The sequence below is a fragment of the Asterias amurensis genome, chromosome 16 (genome assembly GCF_032118995.1).
Source record: "Asterias amurensis chromosome 16, ASM3211899v1".
NCBI classification, from domain to species: Eukaryota; Metazoa; Echinodermata; class Asteroidea; order Forcipulatida; family Asteriidae; genus Asterias; species Asterias amurensis.
In genome coordinates this window covers 4,110,297-4,131,351 of record NC_092663.1, presented here as the reverse complement: position 1 = coordinate 4,131,351, position 21,055 = coordinate 4,110,297, and the positions used below count along the sequence as shown (strand labels likewise).

At 39.0% G+C, this 21,055-nt stretch overlaps 1 protein-coding gene across 4 annotated transcripts in view; it reads right to left on the bottom strand.

Annotated features, from left to right (window-relative positions):
* The window catches only part of LOC139948994 (uncharacterized), a 210,612-nt gene that overhangs the window by 114,922 nt on the left and 74,635 nt on the right, over window positions 1-21,055 (bottom strand). For all 4 annotated transcript variants that reach the window (XM_071947379.1, XM_071947381.1, XM_071947380.1 and 1 more), the window contains 17 exons: window positions 19,974-20,017; window positions 19,282-19,392; window positions 17,601-17,760; window positions 17,221-17,301; window positions 15,042-15,071; window positions 14,192-14,403; window positions 13,274-13,400; window positions 11,968-12,048; window positions 11,053-11,448; window positions 9,995-10,030; window positions 8,362-8,388; window positions 6,152-6,463; window positions 5,679-5,705; window positions 3,994-4,302; window positions 2,459-2,833; window positions 2,056-2,160; window positions 529-729 (listed from right to left, as the gene is read on the bottom strand). In XM_071947379.1, the coding sequence (XP_071803480.1) occupies window positions 529-729; window positions 2,056-2,160; window positions 2,459-2,833; window positions 3,994-4,302; window positions 5,679-5,705; window positions 6,152-6,463; window positions 8,362-8,388; window positions 9,995-10,030; window positions 11,053-11,448; window positions 11,968-12,048; window positions 13,274-13,400; window positions 14,192-14,403; window positions 15,042-15,071; window positions 17,221-17,301; window positions 17,601-17,760; window positions 19,282-19,392; window positions 19,974-20,017 (2,634 nt within the window). The remainder of the gene's footprint in view (window positions 1-528; window positions 730-2,055; window positions 2,161-2,458; window positions 2,834-3,993; window positions 4,303-5,678; window positions 5,706-6,151; window positions 6,464-8,361; window positions 8,389-9,994; window positions 10,031-11,052; window positions 11,449-11,967; window positions 12,049-13,273; window positions 13,401-14,191; window positions 14,404-15,041; window positions 15,072-17,220; window positions 17,302-17,600; window positions 17,761-19,281; window positions 19,393-19,973; window positions 20,018-21,055) is intronic.

The window sequence follows — 21,055 nt, the reverse complement described above, 5'->3', positions numbered from 1 at the left end:
ATGGTCAAACCAAGGATGCCTAAAGTAAAACAAAATACAGTAACTTCTTTTGTAAATAGTTTTTACAATGCATAATTCTTTTCATCGCAACGTCTCTGGAGCAGGTTCATGCGCTTTTTCTGCTGCTCCTCTAAATGTATGGAATTCTTTACCATCGCATCTTCGCTTGAACGATTCAGGAACCTATTATACATCGGTCATCGGAGTCGGGAGAAAATAACGGGAAAACCCACCCTTGTATACGCGCGTTTCGCCGTGTCATGACATGTGTTTAAAATAAATCCGTAATTCTCGTTAACAAGGATTGATACTGTTTTACTGTTTTCTCAAAAAGTAAAGCATTTCATGGAATAATATTTCAAGAGAAGTATTTCACCACTACCTTCTGTAAACCCTGTAAGTTATTTGTAAATCTGTGACTTTTTTTTTTTTTTTTTTTTTTACCGAAAGGGTCCAATGGCTTTAAGAAAAAGGTGCATAGCATACATGTAAATGATGACATGAATCAACGTAACAAGATTATCTGACCTGTGGTAGTAGGCGCTCCTGTTGTTGCGCACACTTCTGGTGGAGGTTGCACTTGGCAGTACGTTCCTGTGGGACTCCTTTGTGATGACTCCGGACAGAGTATACAGCGTTGACATTGCAAGGGGAGCCGAGATGGACAAAACTCATCTTCCAGGACACCGTAACAGTCAAGTTTACACTCACATTCGGGACCACAATGTTCTAGTAAGAGAACAAAATTAATAATAAAAGCAAATAATAACCGTATTTATAACGCGCCTTTTCCAAAGGATACAAAGTGCTAAGTATTGAGAGTGTAAACTTGACACTGTAACAGTCAAGTGTACATTCACATTCAGCACCTCAATGTACTAGTAAGTTGATTGAATAATAATAATAAATAATAACCGTTTTTATAATAGTAATAATAATAATAACTTAGTTTTTATATAGCGCTTTTCACACCCGTAGGGCGTCTCAAAGCGCTTCCATTATAACCCCTGGTGGGGAGTATGCAGCCTGTGCAACATTATTATGCGCTACTCGGCTAAACCAATCACAAGAACCATCTTTGCCTTAACAGGTACCCTTGCTTAGAGACGCAAGTGTCATGACCGAGATTCGAACCCACACTCTGCTGAACAGAAGCTTGAGTTTGGTGTTCTTATAATGCGCCAACAAGTACATGTACATGTATATTTACTGAAAAGTGAGTGGAAAGAAGTGTGTGAAATTATGAGACCTATATTTGTTATTAGCACCATGTTTTTTACAAGGTGCTACGGCGCATTCAGCAGCCACAGCCAGGAACACCTGGCCGAACGCCTTTTTTTCTTTTTGATAAGGGCACTGGGGTCGATTTCACAAAGAGTTAGGACTAGTCCTAACTTAGGACTAGTCCTAAGAGATATCAAAAATGCATAGCTAGTCTTAAGTTAGGACGAGCAACTCGTCCTAAGTCGAGATAAGACTAGTCCTAACTCTTTGTGAAATCCACCCCTGGGTTCTTTTACATGCGTTACACAACACATGGGACCAACAGCTTCACGCCCCATCCAAAGGACGAAGCAATGGTTAAGTGTCATGGCTGGGGATTTTCAGTAGTGAGAATACTGTTTTCTGATAATTACACGTAACCGTAGTGTCCAGCGTTTTAAATACCAGTCTTCTCACTTGGTGTATCTCAAAATATGCACAAAATCTGTGAAAATTTGAGCTAAATTGGTGGTCGAGGTTGCAAAATATGGAGAAAATAAAAAAACACCTTGTCACACGAAGTTGTGTGCTTTGAGATGCTTGATTTCGAGACCTCAAAATCTAATTCTGAGGTCTCAAAATAAAATTTGTGGAAAACAACTATTTTGTTGAAAACTTCGTTACTTCAGAGGGAGCCGTTTCTCACAATGTTTTATACTATCCACAGCTCTTCAATACTTGTTACCAAGTAAGTTTTTATGCTAATTTTTTGTTGTTGTAATTACCAATAGAGTCCACTGCCTTCAAGAAAAGGTTTCAAAAACCCTTATAAAATCTAACTGTACAACTTACGGGATGGAGTGGTTGTTGATGGTGGATAAGTTGGGGGAGCAGTTGTTGTAACTTGTGTCGTTGTTGGTGGCCTAGTTGTGACCACAGCTGAAGTTGTCGTCGAAACTACAGAGAAAAAAGATATATTTTGAAAGCAAATAAAATGTAATGTCGAGTCTTCACACTTCTGCAGTTGCTGTGATTACATGTAATAATTTTATTTTGGGGTTGGACTAGAGTGGATTTCAAACATCCTCCTTGAGTTCGGTGCTCTTATCCGCTCGGCCATGACACCCTACGTAGGGCTATAAGGGCTTTTTTCAAACACAATATCAACCTCAAACCGTGTCATTTTAATGTAAATCTGTGTACATAGCGTTTTGTGTCGTCTAAAAAGTACCCAAACCTTAAAAATTATACTTACATGGCGTTGTTCGCTGAGCGGTCCTGATCTCTTCTGTGGTTGTGATTATTGGCGCAGTGGTTGTTGGTGGATGCGTTGGCAATCCTGTGGTGGTTGGGGCTCTAGTACTATGCGACGTAGTTGTTGCGGGGGTTGTCCTTCCTACAGTTGTACTGACTTCAGGGGTTGTCGTTGGCACGTAAGTCGTTGTGGGTTTAGCAGTCGTTATACAGAGTTCCCTTGGTGGTGCAAGCATGCAGAACCACTCAACGCGTTTTGATTCTTTGGGGCAGAAACAGCCCGAGCATTGATCCACAGTATCCTCCCGACACGACTCATCAATCATTACACCGTTGCAGTCCACTTCACAAACACAATTGGGCCCACAAGTATGTACTAAACGAGAAAACAAGAAAAGAAACGTACAAAAATAATAAAGATTATCATGTGCTTAGCTGTTCAGCAGAGTGTGGGTTCAAATCTCCGCTTGGACATTTGTGTCCCTGGGCAAAACACTTAACTATAATTAACCCAGGGTTAAAAGGGTACCTCGAGGGGCAGAGATGGTTCTTGTGATTGGTTTAGCCGAGTAGCACATATTAATGTTGCACTGGCTGTATACTCCCCTGGGGAGCTGAGATTGTTAAAGACACTGGACACTATTGGTAATTGTCAAAGTATATGCATAAAATAACAAACTTGTGAAAATTTGAGCTCAATTGGCCATCAAAGTTGCGATATAATAATGAAAGAAAAAACACCCTTGTCACACGAAGTTGTGTGCTTTCAGATGTTTGATTTCAAGACCTCAAATTCTAAATCTGAGGTCTCGAAATCAAAATAATTAGTGGGAACTACATGTACTTCTTTCTTGAAAGCTATGTCACATCAGAGGGAGCCGTTTCTCAAATGTTTTATACTGTCAACCTCTCCCCATTACTTGTCACCAAGTTAGTTTTTTTTTGCTAATAGTTAATTTGAGTAATTAACAATAGTGTCCACTGCCTTTAAGGAATGAATTAAGGCCCAGTGACCAGAGGTAATAATCTTGGAAGAGCTTTGAGAAATCCTTTAGGTGTGAAAAGCGCTATAATAAAACTGTTTTTTATTAATATTATTAACCATCTCTGCCCTTGCAGGTACCCATTTACCCCTAGGTGGAAAGAAGCAATTATAGTTAAGTATATCTAAAGTAGTAGTCCAGTCTATTTTCTATACCATCCGCCCTGGTAATAGTTTAAAAAAAAACAGGACAGTTCTTTTCAGAACTGAGACGTCTCCCAAACTATTATCTACTCTGCGGCAGTAGAATAAAGCATTTCTCTAAGAACAAGCTCTAACTGGCAAGTAGTACACACATGGTGTTACGGCAAACCAAATGTACATTGATACCTCAACATGCAATACCTCGAATCCTATATAGTTAAGCATCTTGCTCAAAGACACAAGTGTAACGACAGGGACTCGAACGCACACTCTGCTGAACAGAAACACCAGAGTTTGAGTTTAGTGCTCTATCTGCTCCGCCAAGAGACCACAAAACTACATTTACTTACAGGGCGTTGTCCATGGGACAGTTGGTACACTTGTTGTGGTTGTTTGCTGAGCCGTCGTGGTTTCTTTGGTTGTTGTGATTGGTGCAGTGGTTGTTGGGGGTTCCGTTGTTGTTGTTGGCGGCAACTCTGGAGTGGTTGATCCACACTGTTCTCTTGGTGGTCGTTGGACGCAGTAATCTCCCAGTCTTCTAGTCCCGTCTGGGCAGAAGCAGCCGTAGCAGTGTTCGGGAACCTCTACCGGGCAGTTTGGGTCAACTATTTCACCCTCGCAGTTCATGTTACAAACGCATCGCCGGCCACAAAGGTCACCTGTCAGTAGACAAATATTCACAAAATTAGGAAGAATCTATAAATATAGTGGGTACAAATTTAATGTGTGAATCTCTTTAGTTTGAGTGTTGGCTCTCCTGAAGACAAGCAGAATATACTGTTTGAAACATAGAGACCAAACCACCTCTTCTCAGCTTCAACACTCACCCTAAGAGATTTTTTTTTGTTTCTGTTTTCTTTTTTTGTTGTACATGTACCATGGAGGAAGGAAGAGAAGGAGCTCGAACGACCCGCAAAACTGCAGAGTAACAAAAGAATACCCTGACAATGCCCTTGTCTGACCAGTGGAAAAAAGATAGGAGACCTCCAGCTGGACGGCCGATTAACAATCAGTATTAGATCTCTTTGTACAGAACCTGTGGTACTGCCGCTCTGCACCGTTGCCTTCGTGTAAAGTTGAATCATTGGAGATAAGAATTGTGAATATACACATTTTCATTTACCGTTTGTGGTGTTTCACTGAATCATCATGGCATATTTTTACATTTTTTGCACAACTTTTTTTACAAATAGAGGTTGTTAAAAATTTGGGTATTAGCACACGAGGGTGGTTGGTATTCAATTGTAATTTTCGATTTGGTGGGCGAAAGAATACACAATTTTTATCCATACGACATACGACACCATAGTTGAGTGAAGAACCAAGCGCGCACGCGCAAACTCACATACGCCAGGTCGCCTGTTGTCTGTATAAGGTACATATGTGTGTGATTACGAGGTGTCGTTAAACGTCCGCGGTACCACGGGTTCGACTTTTGAAGTCCCTTCGTCCAAACTGGTTCTCTTCCTTCCTCCATGGTTGTACCCACAAGTTTACTCTTTATTTATGGTTTCTTCCTATTTCTCCACACCATGGAAAGCTTCAAACAAACTTATATAAAGAACAGTCTTGATTTTTGTTTGTCCTTCAGGGGGGACGTTCTCTTTAAATGTAAAGAGAAAATTATTGAATGAAATGAAAAAGTAGCTGTCAGGAACTGCTTCCCAACCACAGAGAGTAAATGAGGCTGTCAGATTAAGCATAGTTTTGTAGAAGACAGCCCCAACAGACAATCTACATGTACAAACAAGGAGCGAGACTAACAGGTAACAAGAAAATATTTACAAAACACGAACTGGGTTGCTATAAGAGATGTTTGTATAAACTAGCAGGACTATAATAATAATAATAATAATAATAATAATAAAGACTTGTCATGTGTGCGTGTCCACCCTGCTGGGTGTGCAAGGCACATAAATTGGGATCAAAATGAAATAATATAATATACATGTAGCAATTAAAAACCTCTTTTCAACCAAACGTAATATAAATTAAAACGTAATAAATTAGAAATTGCTCAAAGATATGAACTTGCCTTCTTCTGTTGTACTTGCTGTTGGCACTGTGGATGAATTGAAAAAATTAATAATAATAATAATAATAACCGTATTTATAATGCGCCTTTTGCCAAAGGATACAAAGCGCCAGGTATTATTACTGCAAGGAGTGGGGCGAATTTTGAGATATAAGACCTAATCCTTAAGCACCATGTAATGGTTTACAAGGTGCTTTGGCGCAATATGCTGCCAATCCAGCCAGGAACACCGGGGCGAACCCCTTCTCTTTTCGATAAGTGCACTGGATTCTTTTACATGCGTTTACACAACACATGGGACCAACGGCTTTACGTCCCATCCGAAAGACGAAGCAATGGTTATGTGTCTTGCTTAAGGACACAAGTGTCACGGCTGGGGATTCGAACCCACACTCTGCTGAACAGAAACACCAGAGTTTGAGTTTAGTGCTCTATCTGCTCCGCCAAGAGACCACAAAACTACATTTACTTACAGGGCGTTGTCCATGGGACAGTTGGTACACTTGTTGTGGTTGTTTGCTGAGCCGTCGTGGTTTCTTTGGTTGTTGTGATTGGTGCAGTGGTTGTTGGGGGTTGTTCCGTTGTTGTTGTTGGCGGCAACTCTGGAGTGGTTGATCCACACTGTTCTCTTGGTGGTCGTTGGACGCAGTAATCTCCCAGTCTTCTAGTCCCGTCTGGGCAGAAGCAGCCGTAGCAGTGTTCGGGAACCTCTACCGGGCAGTTTGGGTCAACTATTTCACCCTCGCAGTTCATGTTACAAACGCATCGCCGGCCACAAAGGTCACCTGTCAGTAGACAAATATTCACAAAATTAGGAAGAATCTATAAATATAGTGGGTACAAATTTAATGTGTGAATCTCTTTAGTTTGAGTGTTGGCTCTCCTGAAGACAAGCAGAATATACTGTTTGAAACATAGAGACCAAACCACCTCTTCTCAGCTTCAACACTCACCCTAAGAGATTTTTTTTTGTTTCTGTTTTCTTTTTTTGTTGTACATGTACCATGGAGGAAGGAAGAGAAGGAGCTCGAACGACCCGCAAAACTGCAGAGTAACAAAAGAATACCCTGACAATGCCCTTGTCTGACCAGTGGAAAAAAGATAGGAGACCTCCAGCTGGACGGCCGATTAACAATCAGTATTAGATCTCTTTGTACAGAACCTGTGGTACTGCCGCTCTGCACCGTTGCCTTCGTGTAAAGTTGAATCATTGGAGATAAGAATTGTGAATATACACATTTTCATTTACCGTTTGTGGTGTTTCACTGAATCATCATGGCATATTTTTACATTTTTTGCACAACTTTTTTTACAAATAGAGGTTGTTAAAAATTTGGGTATTAGCACACGAGGGTGGTTGGTATTCAATTGTAATTTTCGATTTGGTGGGCGAAAGAATACACAATTTTTATCCATACGACATACGACACCATAGTTGAGTGAAGAACCAAGCGCGCACGCGCAAACTCACATACGCCAGGTCGCCTGTTGTCTGTATAAGGTACATATGTGTGTGATTACGAGGTGTCGTTAAACGTCCGCGGTACCACGGGTTGGACTTTTGAAGTCCCTTCGTCCAAACTGGTTCTCTTCCTTCCTCCATGGTTGTACCCACAAGTTTACTCTTTATTTATGGTTTCTTCCTATTTCTCCACACCATGCAAAGCTTCAAACAAACTTATATAAAAAACAGTCTTGATTTTTGTTTGTCCTTCAGGGGGGACGTTCTCTTTAAATGTAAAGAGAAAATTATTGAATGAAATGAAAAAGTAGCTGTCGGGAACTGCTTCCCAACCACAGAGAGTAAATGAGGCTGTCAGATTAAGCATAGTTTTGTAGAAGACAGCCCCAACAGACAATCTACATGTACAAACAAGGAGCGAGACTAACAGGTAACAAGAAAATATTTACAAAACACGAACTGGGTTGCTATAAGAGATGTTTGTATAAACTAGCAGGACTAAGGCTGGCAAACAATTGAGGAATACAAAAAAGTAGCTGTTAAAAGCCATTATACACTTTCGGAACAGAAAAAAAAAAAGTTCACAGGTTTACAAATAATTTACAGGGTTTACAGAAGGTAATGGTGAAAGACTTCTCTTGAAATATTGTTCCATGAAATGCTTTACTTTTTGAGAAAACATTAAAACAATATCAATTCTCGATAACGAGAATTACGGATTTATTTTAAACACATGTCATGACACGGCGAAACGCGCGGAAACAAGAGTGGGTTTTCCTGTTATTTTCTCCCGAGTCCGATGACCGATTAAGCCTAAATTTTATATATAAGTTGTGATACACGAAGTGTGGGACTTGGACAATACTGTTTACCGAAAGTGTGTAATGACTTTAAGAACTGCTTCGCAACCACAGTTATTCCTGTCAGAAGAACAAAATTTAAAGTCTTTGTATTTAGTGATAACAAAAAATCTTTGGGGTACTGCTGCAATCTGAACAAAAAGTATTTTCCTTTAAGGATTGCGTATAAAAATAATAATAATAATAATAATAAAGACTTGTCATGTGTGCGTGTCCACCCTGCTGGGTGTGCAAGGCACATAAATTGGGATCAAAATGAAATAATATAATATACATGTAGCAATTAAAAACCTCTTTTCAACCAAACGTAATATAAATTAAAACGTAATAAATTAGAAATTGCTCAAAGATATGAACTTGCCTTCTTCTGTTGTACTTGCTGTTGGCACTGTGGATGAATTGAAAAAATTAATAATAATAATAATAATAATAATAATAACCGTGTTTATAATGCGCCTTTTGCCAAAGGATACAAAGCGCCAGGTATTATTACTGCAAGGAGTGGGGCGAATTTTGAGATATAAGACCTAATCCTTAAGCACCATGTAATGGTTTACAAGGTGCTTTGGCGCAATATGCTGCCAATCCAGCCAGGAACACCGGGGCGAACCCCTTCTCTTTTCGATAAGTGCACTGGATTCTTTTACATGCGTTTACACAACACATGGGACCAACGGCTTTACGTCCCATCCGAAGGATGAAGCAATGGTTATGTGTCTTGCTTAAGGACACAAGTGTCACGGCTGGGGATTCGAACCCACACTCTGCTGATCAGAAACACCAGAGTTTGAATTTGGTGCTCTTAACCGCTCGGCCACGACACTCCTGATTAAAGTTATATCTGATACTTCACTTTCGTTCGAGGTCTTTCACACAAATTTTGTGAAACTTGTTTCTGAACGGCACTGGACACTATTGGTAATTACTCAAAATAAGGTTTAGCATACCAACTTAGTTGGTAACAAGCAATGGAGAGCTGTTGGTAATATAAAACAGCTTCCTCTAAAGTAACGTTCATCATGTCACTCAATACACACAAGTTTGTGCATCAAGGGTGTTTTTTTTTATCATTCTCTTGCACACTCGATGTCCTATTAAGTAGCAATTTTCACAGTTTTGTTATTTTATGCATATGTTGGGATACACCAAGTGAAAAATATTGGTCTTTGACAACTACCAAAGGTGTCCAGTGCCTTTAAACTTATCCATGATTTTCTTCAGAATCGTGAGCAGAATATTTCTCAAAATAAGGTTAAGCATAAAACAGCTCCCTCTGAAGTACATGGTTTTTGACTGAAATTTTAAAAGATTTCAGGCCTGAAGCCTTTAATTATGCATCATCTGAAACTCACAAGTTTGTGCAACTAGGGTGTTTTTTCTTTCCTCATTCTCTGACAGATTCGATGACCAATTAAGTAACAAAACAATTTTCACAGTTTTTTCATTTTATGTATATGTTCGGTTACACCAAGTGAACATATTAGTAGTTGACAACTACCAAATGTTCCCAGTGCCTTTAAAGGGTCTGGGTACTTTTTGCAGGACACAAGAAAAAATGTCCACAGATTTACATCAAACTCATAGTTTGAAGATAATGATGGTATAAAGCTTCCCTTAAACTATTACTTGCTGAGTTACTGTAGTTTTTGAGAATGAGTAAAACAAGTCTTTTTATTATTATTTTTGACTAAGAGCGATGAAAATTATTTGCAAAAAGTATTTTCGTGACATTGTTTTACTAATTTTCACAAAAACTACAGCACCTCAGCAAGTAATATTTTAAAGGAAGCCTTTGAAAATCCGTCAAACTGTGTTAGTTTAATGTAAATCTATGGACAATGTGGTTTGTGTTTACAAAAGGAAATCCAATCATTTAAGGATAAAGAGTAGATAAAGAACAGAAGTGTCAGTTTGGTTCTAGGTTTTTTTATTATAATTTTTACATTTGTTGTTTCTAAAGGGTAAGCTAAAGCAAAGAAAAGGTAATTTCTTACCTTGTGTTGTTACCACAACTGAGGTCGTTGTCAAAACTATAAAAACAAACAAAATTCAATTATCATAATAATAACAACCAAAGACAAAAAAAAACGAAAAACAGAAACAACAAAATTATTCATTGAAAACCTGTGACAAAAGATATGTTTTGAGAAGAGATCTGAATTTTGTGGTACAAAGACAAGATCTAAGATTAAGTGGTAGAGAGTTCCAGATGCGTGGCACAGCTGAAGAAAAAGACCTGTCACCCTAGGAGTGTCAAGACTTGGGTTCAATGAGAAGCATGGAACTTGATCGAAGATTCCTTAAACTTGTCTTCACATTTTTGCAGTTGCTCCTGTAAGCTATTTTCAGATATGGTGGACACAATACTATCACACTCTAAGGTTTGGTTAAATCTGTCTGTATACTACCTCCATGATACTACTCACACAAAAAAAACGCTAAGTGGAGCAGCTTTTCTTTTATTTTTTTAGTATAGCTACAACAAGTTTATGAGCTTTATCAACTTTATGATGAAGATAGCAGGTTCCTGCGAAAGCTTATATTGATATTTCTTACTTAATAAATTATAGAAACAGTAGATCCCTATACATGTATAGTGCTCAAAACCATTACTCAATGACGCTCAAGGCGTGTCAACATTCAATGTGCAGTTGAGTATTTTCTATTTGTGTGTATTAATATTACTACTTTTAATCACAGGCATGCAACTGCCCGTTGAAAAAAAAAAGAGGAAAATTTTCAAAGGCACAACGCAAGTGCGGAGCGAGGCAGCCGAAACGCCACGGGACATGATACCCACAATGGTACCTTAGAAAATGTTGAGGTTTATTATGCTCTTAGGTGCATTTTCAGCATGTACTAGGCTTATTTTACATGATTGTACTGTAGTTGTACACTGTTAATGCCAGGCATATATTAGGCTAATCAACTTCAATTCAATAATGGTTTATAAAAACAAAACATGACTTGCACTTAAAAACTGAATTGCACATATGAACAGGAATTAAACATTTTTAAAATTAAAAGTTTTAAAATACTGAACAACACACACCTTTCTCGACACAGCCATAAATTTTGATTGTCTGCGAGGACGAGTAAACGAACACCAAATGAATGGAGCGGACACTTCTTATCTCCGGGACTTGTGGTATATCAAGTCTCTTCCCAAACTGCACATAAACCGGTTGTCCGTCAAACAACAATTGGACAAGCAAGGGCTCAGATGTAAATGACACGCCCACGATGACCTTAGAGCTGTATCCTGTTGTTGTTATGAACTCTAATTGGTTGATTTTGGTCGGCTCGTTAAAATCAATCCGTAACCAGGGACCATATACACCGTAGGAAGTCCAAGGCTGGTCAGGTGGGATTTCTTCGGATGGATTGTCGGAGCTGTATCTTTGGACGTTAAGGTTGGGGATGGTGTCCATGTCATCGTAGCAATAAGCTTTAGAAGAAAGACAATCAATTTTATCAACAGAGATATTGATATAGTTACAAAACTAGTTGCATCTCATCCCTTGTCCAAGCACTCAACAATGAGTAGGCTTTGAAACTTTGCATGGTGGAAATACCAATAGAAAAGTTTGCGGTAACACCATGTAATGACTATCTCTAATGAGTTGGGGAGGTTCTGAAAAGAACCGTTGGTTTAAACTCGACGTTGCAATCAGTATGCTCTGATCGTCTTCTGGAGAAAACCAATAGACAGCTTTCTCCAGAAGAGTTTAAACCAATGGTTCTTTTCAGAACCACCCCAACCCCAATTACAAGGTGTTACCGCAAACTTTTCTTTATCACTAAACAATACATGTAGCTCTAGTTTTGTGTTCACTCGGTTGGTATGCATGCCTCTATGTCCAAATCCCTTCACAGTGTTCCTTTAATGTGACTTGCCGTGCAATTATTTGTTTTATCTAATTTGTCACTGATACACACAATGGTGTTACCGCAAACAATAACATACCTGGGGTTGTGACAGTAGTAACTTCCTTGGTGGTTGTTGTAACTTCACCGGTATACGTCGTAGTGGTTAAACTTGTTGTTGCTATACAATCAAGAAAGGGAACCATTTATAACATCAAAGCCTTATATAGCAGAGGTATAGTCTATCTACATGTACCAACAGGGTACTCAAGACGTACATTCATACAGAAATATAGGTTAATGAAATTAGGAAATAGATCGATCCATTAAGCTCCACCCCATTACGTACTGACCAATCACAACGCAATGAAGGTCCAACAAATAAGGTCCGACATGGTATGCGTGTTTCTTGGCAAGTGCGGCAGAGTTGTGAGGAAAGGCACCGGAGAGCCCCACGTGTTCTTGCTCACACCTGCGTTGTGGGCGGAGCCTACTGGATCTGTCTATTTTACACCCAAAAACATGTACTGTCTGTAGCACCTTATAAGGGTTTCTAAGGTGCTATGGCGCATTAAGAAGCCACAGCCCAGAACTTTGAGGGAAAACCCCTTCTCTTTTCGATAACAGCTCTGGGTTCTTTTACATGCGTTACACAACACATTGGACCAACGGCTTAACGTCCCATCCGAAGGACGAAGCAAAAGTAAAGTGCCTTGCTTAAAGGAACACGCTGCCTTGGATCGGTCGAGTTGGTCTTTGAAAAGCATTCTGTAACCGTTTGTTGTAAAATGTATATGGTTAGAAAGGTATTGTAAAAGTAGAATACAATGATCTACACAAATATGCATCGAAATTGTGTGGTTTTCTTTTTACCCTGTCGACTAACACGGTCGGCCATTTATGGGAGTCCAAAATTTGACTCCCATAAATGGCCGACCGTGATAGTTCGCGACGTAAAAGGAAAACCGTGCAATTTCGAGTGACTCTTGTGTGGATCATTATATTCTACTTTTACAACATCTTTCTAACCATGTGCATTTCATAACAAACCGTTTCAAACACTTTTAATAGACCAACTCGACCGATTCAAGGCAACGTGTCCCTTTAAGGACACAAGTGTCACAGCTGGGGATTCGAACCCATATTCTGCTGATCAGAAACACCAGAGTTTGAATTCAGTGCTCTTAACCGATAGGCCATGACACTTTTCCTCACTCGTGGGACAGCCAAAGTCTTAAATTTTAATTCTTTATCAAAAATGCTGTCGTACTAGCTGTCGGAACCAGGGCTGAGTCTCATGTATCTGTTTTATTCTTGTCGTGTTGAACGTTGTCTAGGTTGGATTTAGTCTGTAATTGGAATGGTTATCTGATGCTGTATAGCTTTGTAAAACAAAGTAAACTCACTTGTGGTTGTTGGAGGAATGGTGGTTGATTCACATCCTGGTCGATTGTAGATGGGGAAACAAGTAATCAGGTTTTGTTCACACTTGCAATCCTCACACTGGCTAGGACCAGGCCATTGATCACCAGGCTATTCAACAGAAATACATTTAAAAAAAAGTGAACAAATAATAATAATAATAATAACAACAATAATAACAAGTATTTAGAAGCGCTCCCACAGAAAACTATATCACAGCGCTTACAAAAACTGAAAATGCACAGTAAACAACAAAAATCTTATCGGAAAAGCTACATACACAATGTTTGAAAGCATGGGAAATAGAGAAAAGCTTATAAACAGGGAAGAGATGTGTTTTCAGAGGTTTGTTAAATTGGTCTGTGGATTTTGCGGCTTTAAAACATAAATGAGGAATATCAGCAACAAAAATCTGTCATATGTACATGTAAGTCCTAAGATTAATCCTAAGTTACAAAGAGTTTGGTGAAATCGTCGGCAAACCCTTTAAAGGCAGTGGACGCCATTGGTAATTACTCAAAATAATTATTGACATAAAACCTTTCTTGGCGACAAGTAATGGGGAGAGGTTGATGGTATAAAACATTCTGAGAAACGGCTCCCTCTGAAGTGCCATAGTTTTCGAGAAAGGAGTAATTTTCCACGAATTTGATTTCGAGACCTCAGATTTAGAACTTGAGGTCTCGAAATCAACGATCTAAACGCAAACAACTTCGTGTGACAATTTTCTTTCATTATTATCTCGCAACTTCGATGACCGATTGAGCTCAAATTTTCACAGGTTTGTTATTTTATGCATATGTTGAGATACACCGACTATGAAGGCTAGTCTTTGACAATTACCAATAGTGTCCACTGCCTTTAAAAAAGCAGTTTGAATTGAAGATAGTTTTAACTATTACCTCTTGGAGTTCTCCATTATGGTCCAAACAATTGCAGGTCGGTGGTTGAACGCAGTGGGTACCATTATATGCCCATCCCGGATGACACTCACAACAGTATGTCTTATTAGTACTTTGATCAAGTACCACGTTGGTGTAGCAGGAAAAATCTATGCATGCATGCACGCGGCAAGGTTTTGAGCAGTCTGCTGGACGCTGTCCAAGAGGACATGCTGTAAGAAAAGAAAACCATTTGAACGGTCACGTCAGAAACCGACAACAAAGGGAGAAGAAACACTTTTTTTGTTGAGAACACAAGTTTTTTTTATTTTTATAATAGTATTAGTAATAACCAGTTTTTAGGTAGCGCTTTACACACCGGAGTGCTTCTCATAGCGCTTCCAACATTATTACCCCTGGTCATCTGGGCCTTAAATCATTCCTTAAATCATCTCAGCTCCCTGTGGAGTTTACAGCTGGTGCAACAATTATATGCGCTACTCGGCTAAACTAATAACAAGAAAGTGTGCAAAAACAATAATAATAATAATAATAACCAAATTTTATGTAGCACTGTTCACACCCGAGGGCTTCTCAAAGCGCTTCCAACATTATTACCCCTGGTCACAGGGGCCTTAAATCATTCCTTAAATCATCTCAGCTCCCTGTGGAGTATACAGCCTGTGCGACAATTATATGCGCTACTCGACTAAACCATAACAAGAAAGTGTGCAAAAAACAATAAATTCAAGAAGAAAAAAAATGATCATTATTCCTTAATCCCTTATTATTTAATTGCCAAGTTTGTAATGATTTTTTTTAAAGTTGTAAAACAAAATGTGTGTTTAAAATCAAGTATTAGAATACTCACTCGGATTTGGAAAAGGTGGTGTTAGTGTCGCTGAAATGGTAAGATAAAAAAAAATTACAAATCAAATAAATAACATTTGGTTACATCATGTATCCAGGCCTGATACTTCACGGAGGCAACAAAGGCGATTGCCTCCATGTCCCTGGTCATTGCCTTGGTGCCCTTGAAATGCTCAGTACAAATTTGCAATTTCATCATAGGGTGCCCTTTACCAAGAAGAAAATGCCTTGGTGCCCTTGCCCTTTCAAAAATGAAGCATACAGCCCTGTGTATCGGTATCTGTATTGGTGAATAGGCTCTCCTTCTTTACAGCGGAGTAAAATAGGCAACAGTTCCGGTGTGGCGGTTTCAGTCTTCCGCCGTGTTAAGTTTTCCGGGTGACGTAGTCGGTCATATCTGCACGTTGTTCGAACGGTTTTAGCTTTCCGGCGTGTTCAGTTTTCCGGGTGACCTCTCAGATACCGCCGCCGCGAGTACCCTGGCGAGTATTGTAGTTCTCTCAGCATCAGTGACCCCACATTGTTTATATTACGATTCTTTTCTGTGTAGTCACATAATCTCTTGTCCTATCTTTACATGTATTCATGGGAACAACTTCAGGCAGGTCACACTCTGCTTGCATAAAAAACAACTCATACGATCCACGCGTTTGCCGCTAGTTGCACTCGACTCGTGGACGCCGCCATGACAGCTACCGGAGGGTAACGGATAACTCAATACGACACTAAAAATGGACTACTTTCGCTTGCTGTGCGCAGGCATCGCATGACGTAATGCTACCGTATTTGGTCATTCGGAAAACTGAACACAGCGGAAAGTTGAAACCGCCACACCGGCCATATCTCACTGGGCCCAGCCCCACGGCCCCTTGAATGCAAAAAGTGTAAAATATTACGATTCACAAACAACGTGTCATGGCCGAGCGGTTAAGAGCACCACGTTCAAGCTCTGCTGTTTGATCAGCAGAGTGTGGGTTCGAATACCGGTCGTGACATTTGCTACATAAAATTGGGGAGGTAGTGCTTTCTGCTCTACCGCCCAGGCTTCGGACTGATGATACCCAAGCTTACATCCGTATGGACTGTAAAAAGGGTAATCCTGTTTTAGCCCTAGGAGTAGGTGGCAACGGCCTCTGGACAAAAATAATTGTAGCCCACACCTTGAAGTGGCCTTCAGGACTTGTGTGTCTGGCGACTTGCATAAAAAAAAAACATTAAAAAAAAAACATGTCCTGTTCACCATGTTCACTTTTTTTTTAACCAACTCATTCAGTTACTTGATAAAAAGCCAAACAGTTAACCTTCAAATTTAAAATAGAAAAGAAACTTAGTGATTCTCCTTCTTTTAATCTTAGACGGCACATCGTCAGTCTCAACACCATGATTTGAGTTCGAGTCCTAGCAGGACAAAATGTTATCCTTTTTTCTCTCTTTTCTTTTACTGCCTTGGTTTGCAGTGTAATGTTTACTGTTAATGCCCATTCTTGAAGTTGTGTAAAGTCAACTTTTCAATATTCATAATTATGTATTATTTCATCTGTCTTTCACAGCCCCCATTCCCCATCAAAAACATCCTTGCCGTATGGTGTTTTGTTTTAACGCCGTATACAGCAAGTAATTAACATTCACTTTTTGTGCACAATGATAGTAGTTTCAAAGCCTTCCTTTTTTAAATGGGAAAAAAAAAATCACCCTGAAAATGTTCAGACGATCCTGGTCATATCTCTTTGGACGCCAATGAGGGGGGGGGGGTTATTATTATTATTTATTCGGCCATTTCATAAAGAACAATAACAATACAAGTAATTGCAAATAAGATTATAGTAATAGGAAAAACAAAATAAAAAATATGTTGAACAGAACTACATGAAGGCATACATGCTAAATAATGGCAACTAAAGCACTGGTCCTGAATGATGATGACTGACATAAGGTTTGGATACAACAAGAAACATGTGAAGAATAGATGAGAGAGTATGGTAGATCGGGAGAGGACAGGAAGACATGGTAGGGGAGGGAAGAGCAGGGAACTAGGGACAGAGACAACCCATTTCAAGCTGGCCAGGATAAACAAGTAACATCCCTTGTACATGTAAGGGGGAGAGAATGTTTATAGTCATGTAGCCAAAACATTTTTGCCAGGATTATAGAATACAAATAAATATGTTTGTTTGACATACGGCCTGTTGTTGTTGTTGTTTCGTTGGTAGCTTCTGTAGTTGTTGAGAGAGTCGTTGACACAGGAATTGGGGTCGTTGTACCTAAAATAAATTAAAACTATGATAATTATTCAACCGTATGTGTAAAGCTGAGAACATTTTCACAAATATTTTTTTTTTATGAAATGCTCATTGAGCGATAAACTCCAAACGTGAAATTAGATTATGTATTTAACTCTCATCAAAAATGACATTTCAGGACAAAAATATTTCAAGGGATGTTTTCTACATCATCAATAGACCGTGTAAGTGTTATGTCAATCTGAATTTAGTTTTTACCCAATTCTGTAATGTTCCTTTGCGATTATTTTATGCAATAGTTACAATGATCAATTACGTACCGCAACCCTTTTCGTCACTTCCATCTAAGCAGTCTTCATTCCCGTCACACCGCCAGCCGATGGGGACACAGAAGGTAGAATTACAGTAAAACTCTCCCGGACAATTATCCTTGATGCACTTGGCACAGCATTGGCCTTCATCATGCACAAGTTTATAACCCTGGTACAGAATAATAATAATAATATTTATAATAACATTAATAATAATAATAATAATACAGAACATAGTTATACAATGTAGAACATAGGCCTGCGGATGTTGTCGTCTAAGATATGGCTAAGAAGATGTGTCATCTTATAGACATAGCTGTGCCGGGAGATTTAAGGGTAGCTTCATAGGAGATGGACAAGATCCAAAAGAACCAAGACCTGGCCAAGGAACTTCATAAGACGTGGCAGGTGAAAGTGAAAGTCATACCCATGGTGGTTGGAGCGCTCGGCACCATTCTGAAAGCACTGGGGAAACATCTGTACGAAATTGGGACAAATGTGAGAATAGATCTGTTGCAGAAGGCGGGCGCTGTTGGGAACAGCAAGGATCCTAAGAAAAACCCTTGAGATCTATTTAAAGACTCTAGACACTATTGGTAATTGTCAAAGTTTAGCCTTCACAGTTGGTGTATCTCAACATATGCTAAAAATAACAAACCTGTGAAAATTTGAGCTCAATCGATCGTCGAAGTTGCGAGATAATAATGAAAGAAAAATACACCCTTGTCACACAAAGTTGTGTGCTTTCAGATGCTTGATTTCGAGACCTCAAGTTCTAAATCTGAGGTCTCAAAATCAAATTCGTGGAAAATTACTACTTTCTCGAAAACTTTGTCACTTCAGAGGGACCCGTTTATCACAATGTTTTATACTATCAACCTCTCCCCATTACTCTTTACCAAGAAAGGCTTTATGCTAATAATTGTTTTGAGTAATTACCAATAGTGTCCACTGCCTTTAAGTCTACGGGACGTACATGTAGCCTGACTCGAGTGGTTATCGGCAAAAAGGAAAATATGATCTTTTCTTTTGCATGCTGTGATACGTTGAAATAATATCACTAATAATAATAATAACAGGCATTTAGAGAGTCCTCTTACAAATATGGGTACATGGACAACAGTGCTTTACATGACACTATACATGTACAAAAAAAAATAATGGCACTATAATACGGGAAAACAGTTTTTCTTTAAAGGAACATTACAAAATTGGTAAGAAACAAAAATCGTGAAGATCACAGACTTACATAAAACTTACACGGTCTACTCACAATGATAGTAGAAAACATCCCTTAAAATATTTTTGACTGAAATTTCATATTTGATGAGAAAGAAACAATCTAATTTCGCGTTTGGAGTGTATCGCTCAGTGAGCTTTTAATTAATTTTTTGTTTTGGCATCGATGCGATGCAAAATTTGTAATCGTTGTTTCACTATTCTCACGTGACCCAGATGGCCGATCGATCTCAAACTTCTACATGTTTGTCAGTTTATGTGTATGGTGGATTACATAAAGTGCTTACACTGCCAGTAGCTTTTTTGCTAGCAAAACCAATTCTGTAATGTTCCTTTAACAATCAACCATTGCACAGGAAAGTTTTCCAGAGCTTGCAATTATTTATTTCTTGGTCTGTTAATTCTTTTTTAATTGGTACGGAAATTAATCTGAATTCTTTTTTTTACGAACCGTTGGACACTCGAGTGACGGACAGCTCATGTCAGTACACTGTAGCAAGAACTCGTTACCATGATGTCTGCAGGAACAATGCGAGCAGACATCCTGCCATGTTTCATTAACCTGTTTCAAAGTACCACAATTTTTGTCAACAATTATAAAAATTGATTTGGGATTAGTATATTGTTTGAAGCTTTGCATGGTGTGGAGAAATAGGAAGAAACTATAAATTAATAGTAAACTTGCGGGTATAATGTGTAAATCTACTTTGTGGTAGTGTTGGCTCTGAAAAGAGCCGGTGAAGTCTCAAGGTTTTTTTCGTACAGTATACTCTGTTCATCTTCGGAAGACTTGGGTCGAACAAAAAAAAAGCTTGCCCCCTTAAGGTATTACCTCTGCTGCCACTTCCCAGATTGTATCGAAAACTTGGGTGTAATCCCTGGCTACACAGCAGTTAACAGTCGTCAACTGGCACCCCCGAACATTTGACAAAATATTGAGACTGACAAAGTAGGGCTAGATACATGTAGTTCAGTTGGCAGAGCGACAGCAAGTCAATCCGGAAGTTGCCGGTTCATACCCTGCTCTAGACGTTTTTTCTTTGCTCAAGCCAAAATCTTTTTAAAAGTTCACTCAGTCAATTTCCCTTGTTGATTATAACTCAATTATAAATAAACAAAAAATGCACAGCTAAAATACTTTACCTCGTGGCATGTCTGATCAACTTCATAATAGCACCCACTGCATTCTGGTTATAAAAAGAAAAGAAAAGGAAATGTTGTTCACTCAAGTTTAAAGCCATTGGACACTTTCAGTAAACAGTATTGTCCAAGGCCCACACTTCGTGTATCACAACTTCGATATAAAATAACGCACGTGTGAAAATTTTGGCTCAATCGGTAATCGGAGTCAGGAGAAAATAACAGGAAAACCCACCCTTGTTTCCGCACGTTTCGCCGTGTAATGACATGTGTTTAAAATAAATCCGATATCGACAATTTATATTGTTTTAATGTTTTCTCAAAAAGTAAAGCATTTCATGGAATAATATTTTAAGAGAAGTCATTCACCATTACCTTCTGTAAACCCTGTCAGTTATTTGTAAATCTGTGAACTTTTTTTTTTTTTATTGTACCGAAAGTGTACATGTAAAATGGCTTTTAGGGTCAAACCAAATAGTAATCTTTATCCCCGATGCAAATTTAACATTGAAAAAAATATTAAATAAAATACGGTCCTACTCTTAGAATCAAAGAAATAATGTAGAGGAACATCTCCAGCATTGTATATTTTGGGGTCTCTAGAGATAATAATTAAATTAAAGGAACTGGGGTCGATTTCACAAAGAGTTAGTACTAGTTAGGATTATAACACACCTCTTGCTTGTTCTGTATTCTGGTTGGCTGAAACACGGTCACGTGGGATGAACTAATATAGGCAAGTGATCGCGCGCGTGCGCATGTTTTGCGGGAATAGTACCAGAGCGGGCACTAGTCTTTGCAAATAGTGCCCGCGGTAACAGTGCCCTCTCTTGACTTTAACCGTGAACAAACTACAAAATTCATTTTTCTTTTATTTGACATTTAAGACCGAGCTGTGTTATAAATCACATATTGACTGGCATAATTCGGTAACTAGTGTACATCTATTCCCCCTCGGGCCTGTGAGTGACCAGAAGAGGGGCCTAACTTCTGGTCACTCGAAGTCCCTCGCGGGAATAGACATTACTAGTTACCTTGTTGCCAGTCAATATAAGTACACTAGTTCTAACTTAGGACTAGCACCA